Source organism: Schistocerca serialis, chromosome 2 (assembly GCF_023864345.2).
Source record: "Schistocerca serialis cubense isolate TAMUIC-IGC-003099 chromosome 2, iqSchSeri2.2, whole genome shotgun sequence".
Lineage (NCBI taxonomy): Eukaryota > Metazoa > Arthropoda > Insecta > Orthoptera > Acrididae > Schistocerca > Schistocerca serialis.
In genome coordinates, this window is record NC_064639.1 from 976855169 (window position 1) to 976878936 (window position 23768).

The 23768-nt window shown below is 36.5% G+C and overlaps 1 protein-coding gene across 4 annotated transcripts in view; it reads right to left on the bottom strand.

Annotated features, from left to right (window-relative positions):
- Nucleotides 1–23768, bottom strand: part of LOC126458388 (protein bric-a-brac 2-like) — a 419174-nt gene that overhangs the window by 61948 nt on the left and 333458 nt on the right. Inside the window, exons 6-7 of one of the 4 annotated variants that reach the window (XM_050095383.1) lie at nt 11542–11800; nt 8217–8343 (exon numbers count right to left, since the gene is read on the bottom strand). The exons of 2 other annotated variants lie outside the window; for them this stretch is intronic. In XM_050095383.1, the coding sequence (XP_049951340.1) occupies nt 8343; nt 11542–11800 (260 nt within the window). In that variant the 3' untranslated portion in view covers nt 8217–8342. Of the gene's footprint in view, nt 1–7658; nt 8344–11541; nt 11801–23768 lie in introns of those variants that run through there. One more of the 4 variants, XM_050095390.1, reaches the window with a different exon arrangement.

Below are 23768 nucleotides of genomic sequence, written 5' to 3' on the forward strand. Positions count from 1 at the left end.
TCCCAGATTTTCAAGTTGCTTGTTAAGACTTCTTAAGTAACTGAGCCCAGTGCACTGTCCTCGAAGTCAAGCATTTATCAGAAACAAGAGCACTGTCAGGAGTGCCCTGGGGATGTGTGATAGGACTGCTCTTGTTCTCTATATACGTAAATGATCAATGGACAGGATGAGCAGCAAGCTGCAGCTATTTGCTGATGATGGTATGGTGTATGGAAAGGTGTCCTCATTGACTTACTGTGGGGGGATACAAGATGACTCCACAAATTTCTAATTGGTGTGATGAATGGCAGCTAGCTCTAAATGTAGAAGAATGTAAATTAATGCAGATATGTAGGAAAAACAATCCCACATTGTTCAAATACAACTTTAGCAGTGTGCTGCTCGGCACAGTGACCTTGTTTAAATATCTGAGTGTAAAGCTGCAATATGATATGAAATGGAATGAGCATGTAAGGACCATAGTACGGAAGGTGAATGGTAGACTTTGGTTCATTGGAAGAGTTTAAGGAATGAGTGGTTCACCAGTAAAAGAGACCGTGTACAGAACATAAGTGCAACCTATTCTTGAGTACTGCTCAAGTGCTTGGGATCCCTACCAGGTCAGATTAAAGGAAGATGTTGAAGCAGTTCAGAGGTGGACTACTAGATTTATTACCGATAGGATCGATAGGATCATAGCATCATCATGAAGCTTTGTGAGCAGAACAATTCTACTGCTGTCAATGTACATTTCGTATAAGGACAATGAAGAGGAGATAATGTAAATTAGGGCTCATATGGAGACATAGGTCAGTTGTTTTACCCTTGCTTTATTTGTTAATGGAATGGGAAAGAAAATAACTAGTAGTGATACAAGCTACCCTCTGCCACTCACCATGTGGTGGCTAGCAGAGTACATACTTAGATGTAGAAACAGATCTTGACTCAGTATACAGGGAGTGTCAGGAGTAATGGCCACTATCCAGGGATATGACACGAGTCATTATTCAAAGCCAAAAAAAGTCTAGGAGACACAGGCTGTAAAATGTATACCTTGAGAGCTACAAGCACTTCTTTATCTTTGATATGGTGAAACAAATCTCTTCTGCAGCAAGCTCTTTACACTCCATATTTTGGAAGGAGGACCAAAACAAGAAAAAACTGTCTACTAAACATGGGCTCTACAATGCAAACCTCAGCAGCTGTGAGCACCTATTCAGTAGAAGTACTGTGTTTCACACTAGCGAAGGTGAAGAAGTGCTGTTAGCTCTTAAGGTATGCAGTTTAGAGTCGATGTATACCAGACTTTTTTGCTCCAAATGATCATTCCTGTCATGTTCCTGAATATGGTCCATTCCTCATGGGACGTCCTGTGTAGAGAGATGATAGGCCTGTGTTAACTTACATACAAACTTTGTTTGAAGCAATTCCAGTAAGTATCATGTGACACCTGTCATAATTTGTTATTAGAACATTTTACAGAAGTACCTTGCAGTGGCTGGTACTGCCTGTGAATGTTTAACTTGATTCAATCCATATTCCTGAAGCCTCTCCTTCTTGAGCTTTGAATGAATGCATTTGCTTTGTTAAAAATATTTTAAGTGAGTATTAGTCAGTCCCCTAAAAAGAAATTTCATGATGCATCTGTGAACTTCATTACTCAGTTTACAGTTATGTAATGGATTCCACTAAAAACTGACATCCTGAAGCCTGGAGCCAATCACCAGATTATTTGCCAGATTATTTTTGCTATGGCCAAAATTCAAGAAAACACATCTTTGTTAGCCTCCTGGTATCTGACACATTACTGGATTCACAGAAAAAGGCAACAGGATTTTTTTCAATCACTTGTTCTGTTCTTCTTACAGAGACTGTAGTGTTTGTTCTTTTTGACAGAGCACTCATTTATAACAGAGCACAATGCACTCCTGTGAATACTTGCACATAATAATAGCATGTTAATTATATCATGAGTAGTGGAGCTAATTTGGCTGGAAAAATCTTTTTTAACTACTTCTTTATTTTCAAACATTCAAACATCAGTAGTACTGATTGTTAAATCACTCTACTTCTAGCTGCATGGTGGTTATTTGCATGAAGAACATCTTGAGCTTCCCTTGCAAAGTAACAATTCACAACAGTATGTGAAATTTTACGTTTTATTTTCTCATCTTCTGCTTCATTTCTCATTTGATTAATGACTTTGTGGACAATAATTTCTACGTTACTGACAGCAGTAGTGCACAAACACAATTTCCAGTGACTGACGGTTATCTTTAATAAACAAAATATAAGCCTGTGAACACTTGCTTTTGACAGTGTGTTAATTACATCATAGGCTGCTGACTTTGTAGTAGAAATTAATATCAACACTATGAGTAGACAGCTAAAGAATGTCAGAGTTTTTTTTTTTTTTTTTGAAGTCTTAAACAAGGGCTTGTTTCTTCATATACCAGGAAAAGTAGGTGGTTCATTGAAATGGAAACTGTACAGTAGTGAATCTGAACTACTTGCAGAAGTGTAAAATATCATTTGTTTCTGTTCCATTCTCTTCAATGTACAAGATATTAACTCGTGTTAGGATATAAAATAACTACTGATACACATATTACACAATGTTTGATGCCTATGCTACACAACCCATAAGGAAAACTGGGTTTGCAGTAAACTACTGGATGCAGAGGGTTCCTTCCATCAGTTTCTTTTTCGAGACTTGCTTCTGTGGCTACAGTTAACTTTTTGAAGGAGAAGATGTTTCTGTATAACCTGTATTCTTTATAAATAATTATACTTTGTAATTATCTAATTTATACCTCATTGGTGATTACCAAGCATACGCCACCAAATATAATAATCAATATGGCTTAATAATTTCAGAATTTGTTATGTTCAAGAAAGATCTGAAGTAAACATAAGAGCTGGATGCACCTCGTATGTCTGACACTGCCATGTGGTGGCACGGGGGTTCGACAAAAATATGCTAACACCAAAAGAAATGCATGCTTGAACATAAATGCACAGATGCTAGCCAAGCCTGCAGGTTTCACTGTTGCATTTGACCATGAACGGTACCTGCACGATGTCCTCAATACACTGCAAATGGCAGCCATTGTCACAACAGTGTTCTATGTAATTGTGAGCACATTATGTCAGGACTAAGTGAATTCGAACATGGTCAAATTGTTGGTGCCAAAGTACATGGTGTTTCAAGAGACTGGATTTATACTGCATACAGAGAAAATAGGAAAACATCAACAAGTCACAGTGGGGACAAAAGTGTGTTTTGATTGACTGTGACAGATGGTCATTGAAGAAGATTGTGATGAAAAATAAGATGATGATAGCTACAAAAGTCACTGCAGAACTGAATGTCACACTCGCAAACTATGTCAGCACCAAAACACATGAAGGAAGTTCCATAAGCAGGGCACTGCAGAGTGAGCTAAAATTCTGTGACCACTCATCACCGATGTAAATGCCTGTAACAGGAAAAAGAGGGTGCCAAAGTCATACAATCTGAACTATGAGTGATGGAAAAAAGGCATTTCGTTATGCGAGTCTTGTTTCACACTGTAATCAGCTTATGGGCAAGTTTTACATCCCAAGAGTGAAACAAGTGGAGCTTTGGTAATGTATGGCCGGCCATGTCATGGTATTCCATGCCCCCCATCGTTAGTCTGAAAGATTGCATTATTGTGAAGGATTATGTGATCATTTTGGCTGATCAGGTCCATCCTATGCTACAATGTCTGTTCCTCAGTGGCACTGTTGTGTTCCCAGGTGACAGGCCATCGTTGAAAAGTTCACATCATCCAGGACTGGTTTTGTGAGTGTGAGGTGAACTATTGCATCTCCCTTGGTCACCACAGTCACCAGATCTCAATATTATTGAACCTTTGTGGTCTACTTTGGACATTAGGGTGCATGATCCACTTCCATCATCATTGCTGGAATATGCCACTATTTTGTACAAAGAATAATACAAGATTCCCTTGAAAATTTTGATGCAATGAAAGAACATGCACCAAATATGCGAATAACTGTACTCCTCTACTACTCTAGTGTCTCATTTTGTAATCAAATTCAGTCAGCATAATCTGATTCACAATTCGACTACATTCCATTACTCTTCTTTTACTTTCGTTGATGCCCATCTCATTGTTTCTTTTCAAGACACTATCCATTGCATCCACCTGATTTCCCAAGGCCTTTGCTGCCTCTGACAGGCTCCAAAACTGTCTCACTCCTTTCTCAATTAGTGTTTCCTTTTCATCCCCTTCAACTCTTATAGCTGAGGTCTGGTTTCTGTACTCTGCTCCTGTATTTTATCATTACTACCTTCAGAGTTTTAAAGAGTGTATTTCATTTAACATCACAAATGCTGTAAACAAGAGCTTGTCTTTCTTCAGTCAATCTTCTTAAGATAAGTCACAGAGTCAGTATTGCATCATATCTTCCTACAGTTCTCCGTAGCTTTCCTGAGGTCAGCTTCTATCAGTTCTTCCATTCCGCATGAACATTTATGACTCTGCATACCATTAGCTCATGAAAAACGTGCTGTTCCTCCTAAAATAGTCTTTGTAAAAAAAGAAAATGGCAGTGTTTATTAAAGGGCGAACCTAAAATGAAGTATAAATATGTGGAGATATATTCCAGCTTTCATAAAAACGAAATTTAATTCACTTACATAATGATAAGCATGCCATTCACATCCAAACCTCATAATACATTGCATATGGTAATTATGTTCATTAAATTGTCATTACTGCTAAAGAATACAGACAAAAATGTAAGTTGCTCTTGAAAACTAGTTAGCTTCAGATTGAGATGAACTTTCCCATGAGAGTTCCAATGCAATGCTTTTCACTTCTGATATTATAATATTAATAATGTGGCCTGTTGTAAAGAATAATGATTCCTTCATATGATGATATTCAGGGATATCTTAATAAGCACATGAAATCTCCCAAGCCAGTATGTTCTGGCTTTATAATTTATTCTGTACATTTTGTGAGGAATACAATGGTGCAATATATAAGCTTATAACAGTGAAAATCATCTTTAGCGACAATGATGCCTTTTTAATGTTAAAGCTTAGCCTTCCAATAAATGATGCTTCAAGAAAATTTGGCACCTGAATATTTTGAAACCAGTGGTTGAGTGTGATCACCATCTCACTTATGAAATGGATAAATTTGTAAGCTAAAAGAAACAGTTCTTGTTTCAGTAAATTCTCAGATTCATAGGTGAGTGTACTTACAAGCAATTTAAAAAAAAAATTATTAGGATACAGCACTCTTGTTCAGTGTGGTTTTACCACGTCTGTTGCAAAAACCAAAGCACACTATGTGCCATGTTGGTGCTCTTTCCTTTTACAAATTGCCCTCCTTATCTGCAACTAAGATACAGAGCGCGCTGTTTATCTAGCGAGTGTGGTGGTGGTACACCAATCAGGGTAGTCAGATGTTGCCACGTGGAGTAGTTAATGGGACCACTGGTGCTTGGGTGGCAACATTCTCCTCTCTTGGTGTCAAAGGGGTCACATGGCACGAATTATGGTGAGACATACAGACTTTGGGCACTGGGAAGTTGTGTCATGGACAGTGCGGTATGCTACCTTATGGCACTTCTGGACCATAGTGCCTTTGCAGCTGTGCTTCTATAAGCCACGCCAGCCTGCATCATCTTCATTGAGGAGGTCGTCGCTCACCAAGTTATGTAATTGTAATCTATTAATGTTCCATGTAACAGCTGTTATCCTGATTCTAAAAGCCTACGTGGTCAGTGGAGGTTGCCACTCGATAACTGCCACATTAGATGTGGCAGCCCTCAACCCTTCCCCCTTTCTTTTAATGTCGGGGGCAGTAAAAGCACTGGCTTTGGTGACCTCATGCTTGGTTTGACCACAATTGACTGTATTTCATAGGCACTGTGTCTAGGCACAAACAGACTGTTTTCAGTTATTCCTTATTTTGTCAGGTCATCACACTGTTGGGTTCTATTTATTGTGCTTGGTGTTACTAGTCAAATTTTGTAAGAGAAAAAGCACATAATCCCCATTGTATAGATTAAACATTGTGCTTAAGAGCTTTATCTCTCTTGTGCAGAGTAGAATTCCTTAAGAAAAGCCTCCCTTAAGAAAAGCCTGGCAGAGCCAAATAATAAATTTGTTCCTTACTCATTGAATTCTAAGGTTAGCTAAGGTGCTGGAATTTGTTTCTCGCTGCAGATATAGAGGCAGTGCCTAGTCGTGGCATTTCATATTCATTATTTTTTTAATTCTATAATTCAGGCAATTGCATTTTCGTTTTAGCGTTGTTTAAGTGTTGAGTTAGCCCAGTGAAGCAAGTTTGTAACATTCTTGTCAAAGGTGATGGAAAATTATATTTAACTTATTTGCACCCATTGCTCTTCTCTCACACTGTATAATAACATTTTGTCATAATTTGACATTTAAGGTTTCCTGTTTATGGATTTGTCTATAGAGAGTTATAGTCTGATAAAAGGCCCTATTTAATTTTATAAGTGTTGTTGGTATTCAAATTGTTGTCCCTTTCTAACTGCCGTTTAATGTAATTGTTGCTTGTCTCAGGAAATGATTCTCTTAGTATATATATCATTTTTTAATGGTAATAAAGTTTGTCAAATGGTGAAAGAGGTGTCCTTAAAACCTTGGCCCAGTCCTTGAATATGTTTGATTTTGGTTAAGCTGCACTCTTCAAAAGGTGACAATTTCACACTATATGTAAATTGTTGTTTAGGTTTTTTTGAATAAAAAATATTATTTAAAAAGAAATCTCCATACATTATAAAAAGGCTATTGTAAATCCTTTCCGTGAGTTTCCATTGACATTAAAATGATTTCATTCACTGTAACAGTAACATGAGACAAATCAAACTTGTGATTGAACTTTTCATAAACCGTTTGCAACTACCCATAATGCAATAACAATTACTTAACTTAAATACTTTTGTCTGCTTACAGTGAAGTGGGAGACTGTTTACCTGCCTTCTTGCAAGTAGGCAACACTAATAAATAGTAGCAGATAATTTTCTCTACCACTGGTATACCAATTCAGTCACCAATGGTCATGTAAATAAAAATGTATGTGTTCATTAATCGTACATGGAACTTCTTGCTAAAGACTTCTAGTTCTCATACTTCATCCATGCCATTTCCGTAGTACACAAATACAAATTGTACATCGCAGATCCCATTGATATGTCTCTTACACCTGAGTTATGTATGTTATGAAACTAATACATCACAATTCACAAATCTGTTATGAATCTAAAAAATAAAACATGATTTCCAGTGCAGCACTACGAAACAGTATAACAAAAACAGTTACTAAGAAAATGTTATTTTCCAGTTAAACTGCAGGTGAATTTACTTAGGGCATAGTAACTAATATCAAGAACAAGATTTGACTCTCTAAATTATACAGTTTACAGAATGCATTGTGAATGAGAAATACTTCCAGATTCTTTTAGAGAACATAATAATAATTAGCACTTTTTGAAAGATGGCACAGTTTTTCTGAAAATTGTGTTTGTCTGTGTCATCATGGTAACAGATGTCTCTCTTAGCATCTAAAGCAACAGGTTTCAGGAAAGTCATTACTTTTACGCATAGGTCCTTTTACATTTTTTTGTAGTTTTATTTCATTAGTTACAATTGTATAACAAATGCAGTCATTTTATTTTCAATGGAGGGTAAGAAAATTTAGCTTACTTACAGGAAGTAAACTACTAATTACACATAAATATACAAAAATTACAATATTTATAATAAGGATTAACACTTATATTATATAGTGAAATGTCTTTTAATGCAATCTAATATCACACTCATGGCCACTGTATGCAGAACATGAAAATGACAGGCTGCTCTTTGACTTCTCCCATCTGCAGGTGTTAACTACTTGTTGCAAAATCAGTGGCACACTAGATGGAATAAAAGACTTTTTGGTATTTCAGTTGCCACAGGTACCTCCACCTGACAGTATGTCAAACATTCATAAATTTATTTTACAATTTTTTCTTTTGTTGTATCACAGACTGTGGTCCCAATCACAGACATATTCTGACCCAGATTCAGCGTTTGAGGATTGTAAGTGTATATCTCATACGTCATTTAGCATGAGTCATGTGAATATGATTCTTGCCACACTTTGGACAGACGATGCACCTTGCTGCGATGGACCCACATATTGTACTTATTTTTGAACAATTTTCCACAGACTGTGCATGGTTCAGGCTCAGCTCCAGGATCCGCATGTGCAGTGTGAATGTGACGTGTTAGGGATGTAGATACAGCCAAAACCTTCCAGCATATTGGACATTGCCGAGAAGCCCTCATTTCTGGAATGAGGAAACCCACAATGTTTTATGAACAATTAACATAAAATAATTAGACTGCTCCGTTCTTAAGGTTAGTGATATTGTTTCTGAACTTCAGACGGTCATCTTTATGTAACCATATTAAAGTCAGTTTAAAAGTAAAATACATGTGGAGAAAGAGCAGTATTCTGTAGATGACAGACACATAGTGTTGGGTATCAACATCCACTTCCTGAGTGGCTTTGAATACTTATATTGTACTTATAAATACTTTCACACATGTGAGTAAAATTGCAGTAGTGGTCAGCATGACTGGTAACAAAAGTTTATGTACATAAGGAGAAGATGGGGTTGACAACATAACAGATTAAAAATTTTTCTGCAACAAAGCAATTCATCTTCAGTAAAAAATACTAGTTCTGTCACAAATTTAGCTGTGAGTATTTTCTATTACATTAAATTCCAACTGCTGAAAGTTATTATAAAGATGCCCTGCATAATTACTGTGCTTCTACATTTCACACAACCTATCCTAACACACAGCAAATTGGATGGCACAGCACAAAATACTACATTAAAGTAATTGCATGTAGTGATAGTAAATGGAAGCTCTATTATCATTATCTGACAGTTCAGATGGTATGCACAAGAGTAAACATAGTCATGTTGACATGGGCTTATCTGCATAGTCACAGAAGTACAGATTATTTTTGAGTTAAGGAGAAAATAGAAGCATTAGTTAATAGAAAAGTAGAAGTAGTAATACATTACTCTTTTCAAAATGCTGTTTTTGATTCTACACTGCAGATACATAGTGGTGTTCTATTGCAATAACTCGTTCAAATATCATTTATAGCACTTTCTTGTTCCTTTTATAAATATGATCTTATAAATTTAGACTATTATTCCAATCATCTCACAAATGCACATCACACAAGTATGAATTTCTTTCATACCGTAAAATTCCAGATTTTAAATACAATTACTTATATCCTTTACAAAGAAAAAGATCTCCAAAACTGAAATAGAATCAAATAAAAGAAGGAAATAATGCCCTTATCAGGGAGCAGCAGACACAGCCGAGAACAAAATGTAACACAAAAGCTAATGATTGATGCCAGATAATCCTCAATTCTGCAAAAAAGGAAATGATTAGTCGAAACATGACTTTTCAGTAACGGAGTAGAAAAGTCACACATGACCCCACGCCAAAGGGCATGTCAGGATACAGCAAAATCAAAAGTGCCAGATGACATTTCTACCTAACTCCCGTAAAATTCCATTTTCTACAGTTTGGGGTTCTCTGATTCAGAAACTATCTGTGTCTTCTGCTGCTTGGCATGAAATATTTCTTCTGTAATTATGTGAAGATGTACAATTTGTGATATTATTGACATTGAATTATAACTATTCATATTTACACCAGAATAAATTTTCCTGACGATCAGATGACTAATGATTAATAGTGATTTAGAGTTATAAACACCTGACATTCAGATGACTAACAATTAATAGTGATTTAGAGTTAAGAACAAACTTATATACATGGCATTTCTATGTAATACTTAGCAAACTGACTGTAGTATTATAAACAAATTTATCTTTGCTACAGGTATGCAATGTTCAATTCATTTTAGAATTGAGTCTAATGTGGAATTTAACTTTTCATGATATCACCAAAAGAAATTTCTTACATTTACTGATTAAATTGATTTAAATGACATTATTTACGAGTGTATACATCTAAGAGCAGGTAGTTGATGCCATCCTTTTTTTTCTTTTATGAAAGACTTCCAAAAATATCCAAACTGTCTGATATTTTTTAATGCAGTGGGCACAAATTGAGATGGCTCACTAAGTATAATCTTCACTACAGATGTTACTTCTCTGCACTCACCATCATAATGTTAATGAATATTCACTTATTGCATGCACTCAGTATCATCATACAAAAGAATATTCACTACCATTAACAGATTGAACAGTGATATTGCACCAGAAGACAAAGTATTCCATTTGTACTTCATTCATTAGCCATCTCTAATGACCTCACTGTTGACAGGACAATAAACTATAATTATCCTTTCTTCTCCCCCCCCCCCCCTCCCTCTTTCTCCTGCCCACACCCCCTTACCCCTGAATGGCCCACTTCCAAGTAAGAACAATGGGCCAATTACAGTTCCTTATTCTTTCTTCTCTTCTTTTCTTCCAGTAGTCTTTCATCTGTTCACTTCATTTTTTCTTTCTGTCTTCTGGCCAATACAGATCAGTTTTTTTCACTCTTTTACCCTGCAACCCTTCCATATTTAATACTTTTTCCCTAATGACTTCCCTATCAATTGTTTCTTCAGCTTTTATATTACTGTTTTCTAACCATATTTTTACTTCATGGATCCAACTTGTTGTTGACTTCTTATCTCACAAATATTTGAAGATATTTATGGTTGATCTATAGTCTCTAATCAATATAAAAGTCCATAAAACACCAGTTTTCTTTTTCTCATTACTTCTGATATGTTTTCGATTAATTAGTACTTATTTCTTTCAACTCTCTGAAGAAAAGGGTTCAGATTCTTATCTCTCACTGGTCTCATTTCTGTTCAGCCAGAAAAAGAGTGATAGCTCATCTCAAAAGCCAGTGCAGTTTTGCTGAGATGTTACATGTGTCTTTCAATCAGTTGTAGATTTATTTCCTCATTTTTGTCTGTTCTTTTCCAGAATGTATTCTCACAATACAATAGAATGTTGAGTGGTCCATGTTTGTCTATATATGTATCTAACATGTATGCTAAAGTGGAGCACATTTCTATCGGCAGTAGAGTAATAAAATCATCACCTGCAGAATTAGAGAAAGGAGTCTTAACCTGGCTCTCCAACTCCTAAACTATTTTTGGAACAAAGTCCTCCTCTATTCATTTCCATGGATATCTTAATATTCTTCTACACTCTTTTCATTTTTATGATTTGCATGTTGTATTTAGTTTGTATTTCTTTCTTTACATTTTCACTGATTTCTGAAGAGCTTGTGCTCCAGTCCCCTGAGATATGCCAGCAGTATTTGAAGTCACAACTACAGTAGTCAGCACAACCAAATAGTTTTCACATTACATGAAATAAAGAAGTACTGGTTCTTGGATTCACTTCAGTATGTTTAAACACTTTCTTTTGGTCAAAACATGTTTTTACAAGAGTAAAAGGGGTACACTGAGTACAACATACTAGAGTTGCAGGAATCCCCCAATGCCACTGTTAGGGCTATCAAATCCTGGACAACCATGTACCAGTTTCATATGTCTTCGGAAGTTTGATTTGCGACTGAGTACTTTGTTACAAAGCGCACATAATGTCTCTCCAGAATGTATTTTCTTGTGTGATGTTAGATTTGCAGCATGTCTGTATGCCGCTCCACAAATATCACAGCTGAACATTTTTGCTCCAGGTGATGAGTTTCCCTGCTGGTAACTGATATTTTGCAGACCTGAGGAAAGAAATAATCTTCAGAAATAGTAAATAAACTGTCAGGTATCTGGTTTTTACATAAATATGATTGCTGATTTGAAGTTAAAAAACACACAATTTCTACTAACTTCATTGCCTGTACTACGTGAAACATGATTACAAGAAAAAAACAATTTTTTCTGCTGTTTCAATTAAAGAAGTATGTAATCTTTCCTTGAAGGGATCACAATGTACAAACAGTAAGGGGGATGCTGAAAAGAAGAATTTCTGCCTTTTAAATTCATTACTGAATTTGATCATTTTTGGAAAACCACATGAATGTGTTTGATCTACAACAAACTGAAATATTCACTTTAGCTAAAGTTATTTTGCAAAATAACTGTGGTTCTTCTTTTAAAGAAAGCCACAATAATGAAAAATGAATACAATAAAAGAACTGAAATGTTCATAGATGATCAAATTATAGAACTAATATGTCCATTTAAATATCTGAGGTGTGATTGCCCCTGGGAAGTGTGATAGGACCTCTCTTGTCGTCTATATACATACAATCTGATGGATAGGATGGAAAACAATCTATGACTGTTTGCCGATGACGCTGTATTGTATGCGAAAGTGTCATCTTTGAGTAACTGTAAGATGATATAGGATGACTTGGGTAGAGTTTCTGTGTGGTGCGATACATGGTGGATTATTCTAAACATTAAATAATGTAAGATAAACCAATCCATAAATGTTCAAATATAGTATTATTCATGTGCTGCTTCACACAGTCATGGTGATTAAAAAAAGAAACTCTACCCAAGTCATCCTATATCATCTTACAGTTACTCAAAGATGACACTTTCGCATACAATACAGCGTCATCAGCAAAGTTACATGAAGTGCAATAAGCATGTAAGGAGCCAGTCTCTCCTTCTTCTGGTGGAAGAGTTGAAGAGGAAGGAAGAGGGTTGAAGGAAAAGGGCTGGAGAGGTATACGGAAAGGGGTGCAGTTAGAAAAGTCACCCAGAACCCTGAGTAAGGAAAGACTCACCAAACGGGATAGAAGGAAGACTAATTGTTGGGAACTGCGCTGGACGAGATTTGGAAACCTGAGAGCTTAAAGGTGGAAGACAGAGATTACTACTAAACATTGTGGATGAGTTAATAAGAGTGAAAAGCTGTGCATTGTATGTAACAGAGGTGTGAGGAGGGATGGTGAAAAATAGACAAGTCAGAAAATGAAAGATGTAGAAAACTGAAATGGAGTGATGAAAGGAGCAGTTATTGTGAATAAATGCTGAGATGGAAGGAATTAATGTAAATTGAGGCAAGGTGGGCGGCGAGAACCAAAGACACGTCCTAGTTCCCACCTGCGGAGTTCTGAGAAAATTGTGTCTTGGGGGAAGAACCCAGATGGCGTGTGTGGTGAAACACGCACCGAGGTCATAACTGTCATGTTGTACAGCATGCTCTGCAACAGGATATTGTGTGTTGCCTGTATACACCGTCTGCCTATGCTCATGCTTTTGAACTTTTTTCCATTTGTGGTCCACATCTTTGTCCTCAGCACTGAATATCTTAAGCTGAATACCCAGATACTCTGGAGTTTGCTCTCTTGTAACAATGTGGAAAATTGTGGAAAAACCTACAGAACAAGATAAAATAAAATGGTGTGAAAACCTGACACCTGCTGTTGAAAGCAGGTTTTTGAGGGAAAGTGATACAAGAACAATAAAAGGAGAGGAAAACGTAAAAGGGTAGAGATACTTGTGTTACTCCAGTGACATGCAGAGAAAGTTGTGAAAACCAACCTCACTCACTGAATTTCAACAAAGTTCACAATCTGCAGCATTTTTCCCAGAACTAATCATGGCCCCTGGTTCCAAGCGGAGCGGAAAATTTGAATCAGTGACTTTGAAAGTTCTGTGAAAAGCTAGGCTGTTTCTTCCTAGACTTCTGACATAAAGTTGAGAACTGCAGGGTTCCTTAAATCAGTAGGGTGTGCACTACACATCAGGTGATGTTACACAGGCAGCTAACTGTGTCTGGGGTGCGCACAAGTGGTTTTTTAGATTAAGAGGCTCACCTGCCACTCCAGGTAACAGTAGCTGTAGACAATAACAATAGCTGTGCAACACCTGAGTACATAGGTGACATGGTACATCTTCCTTACTAAAGAACTCTAAATACAGTCATAAATTTTACTCGATACTTCATGTGACTGCACTATAATTAATAAGCACTATGTAGTACTGAGTCAAATGCTTTTGTAAATAAGAAATACTGCCTTGATCCATGGCTTGTGGTGTAACATATCCCTCCAGTAGAGCATTTACCTAACCAATGAAAGATGGTTGCAATAATATAAACCATATAGTAGTTAATTATTTAAGAATACAAAGCTATTTGCAGATTTTTATCATCTGTTTTGCATGTGGACTTATAGGGTTGCATACTGAGTTTCCTTATGTTGGGATGGCACCTGCAGTATTATCATGAGTTACAGTAACTGCATGGGGTTTGTGTAAACTCCATGAGCTGACATCCTAGCTTGGAGTAGAATGGTGTGCTACTGAGTACAGAGGATGCCGTGACAATGCAGTATGACATCATGACAGAACAGAGGACAGCTACAGAACTGTCAAACATGTCATTAGACTGATATAGGATTTCAAAGTGTACATACGAGTGATGTTTCCTGTTACTAAGAGACAGCACATTGGCACGTTTTATAAACAATTGTTAAAATGAGAAGTATTTCGTATTCCCCCTTAGAAAGTTGGAAGTTGGTGATGTTTATCAGATTCCAGCACCTGCACAACTGTAGTGGTAATGAAGCCCATCAAGCTTCTCCAGCACAGTCCAAACAGAAAGTTTAATTATAGGTGGAGCAATTCAGAACTTCAAGAAAATGACAAATTTGTATCTGAACAAACGTATATTTAAAGGGGAACATTGCAGGCTTTCAGGATGTTGTTGTTGTTGTGGTCTTCAGTCTTGAGACTGGTTTGATGCAGCTCTCCATGCTACTCTATCCTGTGCAAGCTTCTTCATCTCTGAGTACCAACTGCAATGCTTTCAGGATATCATGTGAGAAAAGTACAAATTGAGTTTCACATGACCAATATTTTTGTAATTTTTGCTGGTTGCATGAAAGTGTTCATTATGTTCTCATTATGTTTAAGCTCATAATATGTTCTATGATCCTACAACATATGGCTGACAAGAACACTGGACAGTAGTTTCGTAGCTCACTTCAGCTATCATCCTTGTACCTAGGTGTGAGCTGTGCTTTATTCTGACTATTGTGCCCAGACTTTTTGTTCAAGAGATTTACAGTATATTGTGGATTAAAAAGGGGTTAACTCATTCCAAATTCTGCATATTATATAATAAGGATCCCTTGTAGCACTGGAACTTAATTAATTTTATACATTTACAGCAGTACTCTGTGAACCTCTGTGAAGTGTGTGGCGGAGGGTACATCCCATTGTACGAGTTATTAGGGCTTTTGCCCGTTCCATTCACATATGGTGCGCAGAAAAAAACAATTGTTTAAATGCATCTGTGCATGCTGTAATTACTCTAATCTTATCCTCATGATCCCTATAGGAGTGATGTGTGAGGGTTGTAGTATATTTAGAGTCATCATTTATAGGCAGTTCTCGAAATTTTGTACGTAGACTTTCTTGGAATAATTTACATCTATTTTCAAGAGTTTTCTAGTTCACTTCTTTCAACATCCATATAACACTCCCTCACAGGTTATACAAACCTGTGACCATTCCTGCTGCCCTTCTCTGTATATGTTAAATATCCCCTGCTAGTCCTCTTTGTCAGGGGTCCCACACACTTGAGCAATATTCTAAGATGGGTCACATGAGTGATTTGTAAGCAACTTCCTATATAGACTGATTGCATTTCACTGATATTCTATTCTACCAATAAATCAAAGTCTGCTATCTGCTTTAGGCATGACTGAGCCTAAGTGATTGTTCCACTTTATGTCCCTACTAAGCATTACATCCAAGTATTTGCAGGAGTTTACACATTCTAACTGTGACTCACCAATATTATTTTCATAGGATACTATGATTTTTTTTCATTATGTGAAGTGCACAATCTTACATTTTTGAACATTTAAAACAAGTTGCCAGTCATTGTACCTCTTTAAAATCTTCTCAACGTTTGACTGAATATTCGTACAGTTTCATTCTGACTGTACTTCTCTGTAGATATCTGCACCATCTGCAAAGACTCTGAGGCTACTATTAATATAGTCCACAAGATCATTAATATACAACATGAACAGCAAGGGCCCCAACAACTTCCCTGGAGTACACACGAAGTTACTTCTACATCTACCCACTCCCCATCCAAGAGAACATGTTGCATACTCTCTCCCAAGAAATCCTCAATCCAGTTACCTATTTCATCTGATACCCCATATGATCGTACTTTGATAATAGGCATATGTATACCACTGAGTCAAACGCTTCTTAGAAATTGAGAAATACTGCATCTACCTCACAGTCTTGAGCCATGACTTTTATGATGTCATGAGAGTTGGGTCTCACATGATCTATGTTTCCAATTCCATGCTGGTTGGCATGGAGACGGTCATTCTGTTTGAGGTACCTCATTATGTTTGAGCTCAGAATACATTCTAAGATTCTACAACAAATGGATGTCAAGGGTATTGGATGGTAGTTTGGTAGATCGCTTCTGCTACCCTTTTTGTAGACAGGTGTGAACTGTGCTTTTTTCCAGCTACTGGCCACAGTTTTTTGTTGACAGGATCTACAAAAGATTATAGTTAACAGAGGAGCTAACTCAGCCACGAACTGGGTATAGAATCTGACAGGGATTCCATTGGGCCCTGAGCTTTCTTCAGTTTTAAAGATTTCAGCTATTTCTCAATGCCACTGACACTAATATCACCGTATTTCACTCATCTTTTGAATGGTATAGGAATTAAATTGAGCCAATACTCCTGGGTTTTCCTTTATAAAGAAACATTTGAAAACAGAATTAAGCATTTCTGCTTTTGCTCTGCCACTCTCAGTTTCATTTCCTATCTCGTCCATGAGTGGCTGGATGCTAACTGTGGTGCCACTAACAGCCTTTACACATGACCAAAATTTCTTTAGGTCTGCAGACTGTAGCTTCTCATTTGCTTTTCCCATGACTAAGGTTATGTGATCAATCTACTTCTATCTTTAGACATTGCTACTTCCTTGTATTTGTCTCATATATCCGAGCAACTGTGGCTCATTAACCTTGTAATCAACGTTTACGATATTTCTGCATTTCATGAACTTTAAAACTTCTCATTTTCCTATATAAAGGTGGAGTTGCCTGTCCTTATGCCAGATTGATATTGTGCCAAAAATTAACTGGATGTTAAAATAATTTCAATAGGTAAAATTTTCCCATAGACAACTGCATCTGGTATGGTAAGTATGAAACTACATTAATTCAGTCCAGCGAGACCACGACACCTAACATGAATAATATTGGGGATATTACACTTCCTTTTCATCCAGGATAATGTGTTGCATTCTGCCTGCCAAGAAATTTTCAACACAGTTGCAAATCTGATTAGACATACCATACAAATGGAATTTCTTTGACAGACTTTGGTGTGTTACTGAACAAAAAGCTGTTTTAAAGTCTAAGACGATCAAATCCAACAGATTATCTCTATCCATAGCACTCCAAATAACATGGCTGATGAGTGCAAGTTGTGTTGCACAGGATCAATGTTTTTAGAATTCATAGTAGTTTTGAGGGGGAAGGTGATTGTATTCCATTATATTTGAACTCAGAATATCTTCTAGAATTCTGCTACAAATGTAGATAAGTGGTATATGGAAGTAGTTCTGCAGAGGAGTTCTGCTGTCCTTGTTGCAGGTTTAGTGTGATCTGTGGCGATTTTCAATTGCTAGAAATATCTTTGGTAAATTATGGTCAAGGTGCAACAAATTAATTTGCAAATTCCATGCATATCTTGACAGGGATTCCATCATGCATTTGGACCAAGCTGGGTTTTAGTGATGACTAGTCTAATAACATCATTCATCTTTGCAGCAGTAAAACAGCTGAATGACAGCAACATTCTTTGGTTTTCTTTTGTGAAGGAACATTTAAAGCAAATATATTTAAAATTTATTTTGTTATTATTTGCTTCAGTCTTTGTCTCTTTACAATTTCCACTGACAGCCTTCACTTGTGACCATTTGTATGAGAATTTTTAAAAATAATTTTCAAAAAAACCATAGGTTTTCCATCATACTTCATTTCTGCACTTGTAATTTCCCCAACTTTGAGCTGGTTAAAATGCCCTCAACAAGTATCGCATAGTCTGAGAACACATAGCTCAGACAGGCAGCTACTAGAGATGTTAAACATCACAAGATTCTCATATCAGTACAGTGAAAAATAATTTTAGTGCACCACAAGATTCTCATAAAAGCACAATGAAAAATATGTTAGTATATTGCGTCAGAATATCAGGGGATTAAAAAACAAAGTACATGAGCTTCTTGTTTGGTTATAAGATTTAGAAACTGAGGGTGGAACAGATGTACTACACCTGTCTGAACATCATGTAGTCACAGGTATGAAAATGGGAAATGTAGGTGGATATAAGCTTTCAGCACATGTAAGTAGAGACACTATGGAAAGAGGAGGAGTTGCCGTATATGTTAAAATCTGTCACAGTGTGAAAAATTTGGAAACTAAAAAATTTTGTGTATAGCAAAATACAGAAGCATGTGTGTGTGAGCATAAACTAAATAATTGTACTTTTATAATTGTAGCCATGTATAGAGCCCCATTGAGAAATTTTCAGCTATTTTTGAAAAACTTGGATTCTTTGTTGTGCTATCTATCAGACAGAGGGACACAAATATTGTTTGTGGAGATTTCAATGTAGATTTTCTGAAAGAGGCCAATAGAAAGGTTTCCCTTGAAGTATTACTTGGTTCTTTCAATTTGATGTCAGTTATTGATTTTCCGACTCGGGTGGTACAGGAAAGAAGCACACTAATAGATAATGTTTTCATAGACCAAGATAAATTCAATCAAACAAAAGCTTTTTCTGTTAAGAATAGTCTGTTTGATCATGATGCACAGCTAGATACAGTATATGACAAAGCTCCATACAGTAATGCAAAGCAGTCCTCCAAAATAGTGTGTTCAATTTATGATTTTAACAACTGAAAATTTTAGGGAAAGTTTGCAACACTTGGACTGGGATGAGGTGTACAGGGAACCTGATGCTAATTTAAAATTTAACCTATTTCATGATACCTTTGTGAGGATATTGGAAAACAGTTTCCCTGAGAAAACAGTGAAATACACTACCCTCCATAAGTTTGGAAGCACCTAGTAATTATAGACAATGGAAAGGAAATACAGTATAAAAATGCATTTGGTTGTTTTCCAAATGTTTATTAAGCTCAAATAATACACAGGAAGAGGCAACAATTAAATTTTCAATTCCTCAAAATAGCCACACTTTGTTTTCATCACTGCCTTGCACACTCTCGGCATGCGCTGCATCAGTTTTGCCAAGGTTTCAGTTGGAATTAATCTCCATTCTTGCTGCAGGACCTCCCTCAATTGTGACCCACTCATGTTTTCCTGTTTTTGGATCCTCCTGCCCAATTCATCCTATAGCAGCTCGATTGGGTTACAATCAGGGGATTGGGGCAGCCATTCCATGTTTTTCAGTATCTTACGAACTCTAGAGACTTCACATAGTTCTGACACAAGCGAGACGTATGCTTCGGGTCATTGTCTTGCTGCAAGACACACCCTTTCCCAATCAGATGCAAACCCGATGTATTAGCATGTCGCTGGAGAATGGCATGATAATCCTTTTGGTTCAGTTTTCCATCTACTTTCACCAAATCTCTGACTTTATTCCCTCCAAAGGATCCCCATACCATCACAGAACCCCCTCCGTGCTTTACAGTTGGAATTACGCACTGAGGATTCAAGCGTTCATGGGGTAAATGGCATACAAATTGACAGCGTTTACTTCCAAATATTTCGAACTTGGATTCATCAGTGAATAAGACTCTTTCCCAATCCCCCACTGTCTGATGTTAATGTTTCTTAGCCCACTGAAGCCTTTTCTTCTTGTTAACAAGGCACAATAATGGATTCCTTGTTGCTACATAACTTCGGAGGATGTTGTCTGCCACGCGTCGTCTCACTGTTGTCTCACTCACCAGTTGTATCCCTCGTTGTGTTTACTTCAGCAATCAATTCATGGACAGTTTTAATCTGTTGCATTTACTGGTCACTACCAAATACTTTTCCTGGCATTCTGATATTTTCCTGGGTGCTCCTGTGCAAGGACGATCTCCAAAGGAGCCTGTTTCTCGATGCCGGTGTATGGTTTTGACAACTCCGCTGATGGAAATCATCAGTTTTTTTGCTATTTGTCAGACACTACTGACTTCTTGGTGCAAATTGATTATCATTACCCATGATTCATAAGGAATCTCGCACTTTGGGGCCATTTTTAATTACTTTCGCGGCGTGTTATACCTTTATGCAAACGCTAATACAAGTGAACAGAAATGCAAACATCGTAACTCTACATAGCCATGCGGTCTACTCGCACCACCTGGCGTGTGTAGTAGAACTGCTTGGACAGGTAACGTCAGTTTACGTAAAACAGAGCAATACTAGTATGTTCCAATATGTTTGTAAATGTACAAGAATTAAGTGTACAATACTGTACGTGTCATTATTAACCATTATTTGAGTTTGCTATTCAATATTCCACCCAATAACTCACATAGATCACTTCCATCTTGCTCTGTTGTAATACGCAACATGGTGTTTCCAAACTTATGGAGGGCAGTGTATAATTGTAAGAAACCATCTAAAACGTGATGGCTTACTATGGGATAAAAATATATTGCAAACAGAAAAGGGAAATGTATCTTATAGCTAGGAGGAGTAATGATCCAGAAACAGTGAAACATTATAAAAACTACTGCACTGTATTAAAAAGTCCAGAAACCCTGAGAGCACAGGTAGACTGTATTTCTATCAAACTCAATGAAAAGTTTGTTAACAAGAAGTCAGAAGTAGAAAACATTTTTAATAATCACTTTTAAGTGTTGTAGAGAAAATAGGATCCAGCTATTCATTATAAAATGCAAGGCAGTATATGAAAGAGGCAATACCTATGCAATTTGATAAATTTGAAATTCAACCAGCCTCTCCTACTGAAATTAGGAAAATAATAAATTCACTCAAAAGTAAAAAATCACATGGAATTGATGGCATTTCCAACAGAGTACTAAAAGCTTGCTCCCAACAGATAAGTAGGATTCTCAGCCACATATGTAGTAGCTCACTGAAATAGGGCATTTTCCAGAGAGACTGAAATACGCTATTGTTAAACCATTGCATAAAAAAGGTGATAGGTCTGATGCTAACAACTGCTGCTCAATCTCACTTTGACAGCTTTATACAAAATTCTTGAAAAAGTAATGTATTCAAGACTAGGATCACATATTTGTAAAAATGAGGTACTAACAAAATATCAATTTGATTTTCAGAAAGGCTTTTGAACAAAAAATGGTATATATGCTTTCACTGATCAAATATTAAAGGCTCTGAATAACCGAACATCACACACTGGGATATTTTGTGATCTCTCAAAGGCTTTTGGTTGTGTGAATCATGAAATACTTCTAGATAAGCTTAAGTATTGTGGTATGAGTGGGACAGTGCACAAATGGTTTAATTCATATTTAACTGGAAGAATGCAAAAGGTTGAAATTAACAGTACAAATAGAATGCAAAACTCAGCAGAGTCCTCTGACCGGAGAGGTATCAAGAATGGCATCCCACAACAAGGTTCAGTCTTGGGTCCCTTATTGTTCTTAATATTTATTAATGACTTGCCACTCTATATTCATGGAGATGCAAAGATAGTTCTTTTTGCTGATGGTACAACTATAGTAATCACACCCAAAATACATAACTCAACTGAGGAAATTGTAAATAATGTCTTTCAGAAAATCATTAAGTTGTACTCTGCAAATGTATTCTCACTAAATTTTGAGAAAACACAGTATATACAATTCAGTACAGTAAACAGCATAACACCATTGATAAATATAGACTATGAACAGAATTCTGTTGCTAAGGCAGAATATTCAAAATTTCTGGTTGTGTGCATTGATGAGAAATTGAATTGGAAGAAACACATCGATGATCTGCTGAAATGATTAGGTTCAGTTATGATGCTATTAGGGTTATTGCAAATTTTGGTGATAAACATATCAATAAATTAGCCTACTATGCCTATTTTCAGTCACTGCTTTCATATGGCATCATATTTTGGGGTAATTCATCACTAAGAGAAAAAGTATTCATTGCACAAAAGCACGTAATCAGAATAATAGCTGGAGCCCACCCAAGATCACCTTGCAGAAATTTATTTAAGGAACTTGGGATATTCACAGAACCTTCGCAATACATATATTCACTTCTGAAATTTGTTATTAATAACCGATCCCAATTCAAAAATAACAGCAAAGTGCACAGCTACAACATTAGAAGAAAGGATTATCTTCACTATTCTGGGTTAAATCTGACTTTGGCACCGAAAGGGGTGAATTATGCTGCCACAAAAATCTTTGGTCATGTGGCAAATAACATTAAAAGTCTGACAGAGAGCCAACCAACATTTAAAAACAAATTAAAAGGATTTCTGAATGACAACTCCTTCTACTCAACAGCTGAATTTTTAGGTATGAACTAGTAACAGTAAAAAAATAAGAAAATGAAAAATAAAAATTAATTATTTTATGTAAAGAAAACTTATGTTAAAGTGACATGTTCCACATCATTATGAAATGTCGTATTCATGATCTATGGAACAAGTATTAGTGAAATGAAATGTAATGTAAATACTAGTGAGCTGAGGTTTTCTCTGAAGTTCTCAGTTATTTTTCTAGACATTTTACAGTCTAACAGAAAGACACAACTACAGCTTTTATCCAGTATATGCTCAACAAAGTGCATACTAACAAACTAAATAACTTACAGAACACTTTCACTGGAAAAGTGTGTGAACATGGGGGGCAGGAGAAGAGTGAGGGAGGGAGGGAATCAGGACGGTGGATAAAGAAAGGGGGCATGGGGAGTAACACTGGAAAAATTAAAATCAGACTTGTACAATAGTCATACAAGAAGACAGTTTTCCTATTGACCATTTGTGTGTGGAAAAGAAAGGAAAGGGGTTGAGGGGCCAATGATAGTGTGCATGTTGTGTACACTCCACTAGATACCATACCATAGCTTGCAGAGCATAAAAGTACATCAATAGTAAAGCATAAAATTTTATCGTGAGTGAGGAAAATATAATATAGCTACACACAATAGAACTCTGATCAAGTTTTCCAACACAAGTACTTTAGAAATTACTGAGATATTTGCAGACCAAACCATGTGACATTTTACAAATCTGAACACTGAAATACTGTATGGTGTTATTCTGTAGATGCTATACTTCTGCTCGTGATTCATGTCTCTTATGAAACTAAAAATTGGTGAACAGATTTTCTTTAAAAATAATGAAGCCTTCCAAAATAAGTTGTCTCAGCCTTCTAAGGGATATCTAAAATGAGTTCCATAATCACCTGATTTTACCAATACTGCAATGTGCCTAAATTATATTAATCATTGCAGGAGAGAGGGGAAACAGGCTTTCTACAGCACTGTTTCTGAGTCACCTTATGGAAGAAGCGTTACATTTCAGACTATTCACACTCTTCAAGCACAAATTAAAGGAAGAAAAAAGAAAGAAGACCAAATGATTATTCACACTCTTCAACCACAGATTACAAGAAGGAAAAAGAAAGAAAACCAATGAGAAGGTATTATATGGTACTATGATCTCTTCTCCTTCTTTCTTAATTTATATATATTTAGGTGTACATTTCATAACATGTAAGTGTACAGAG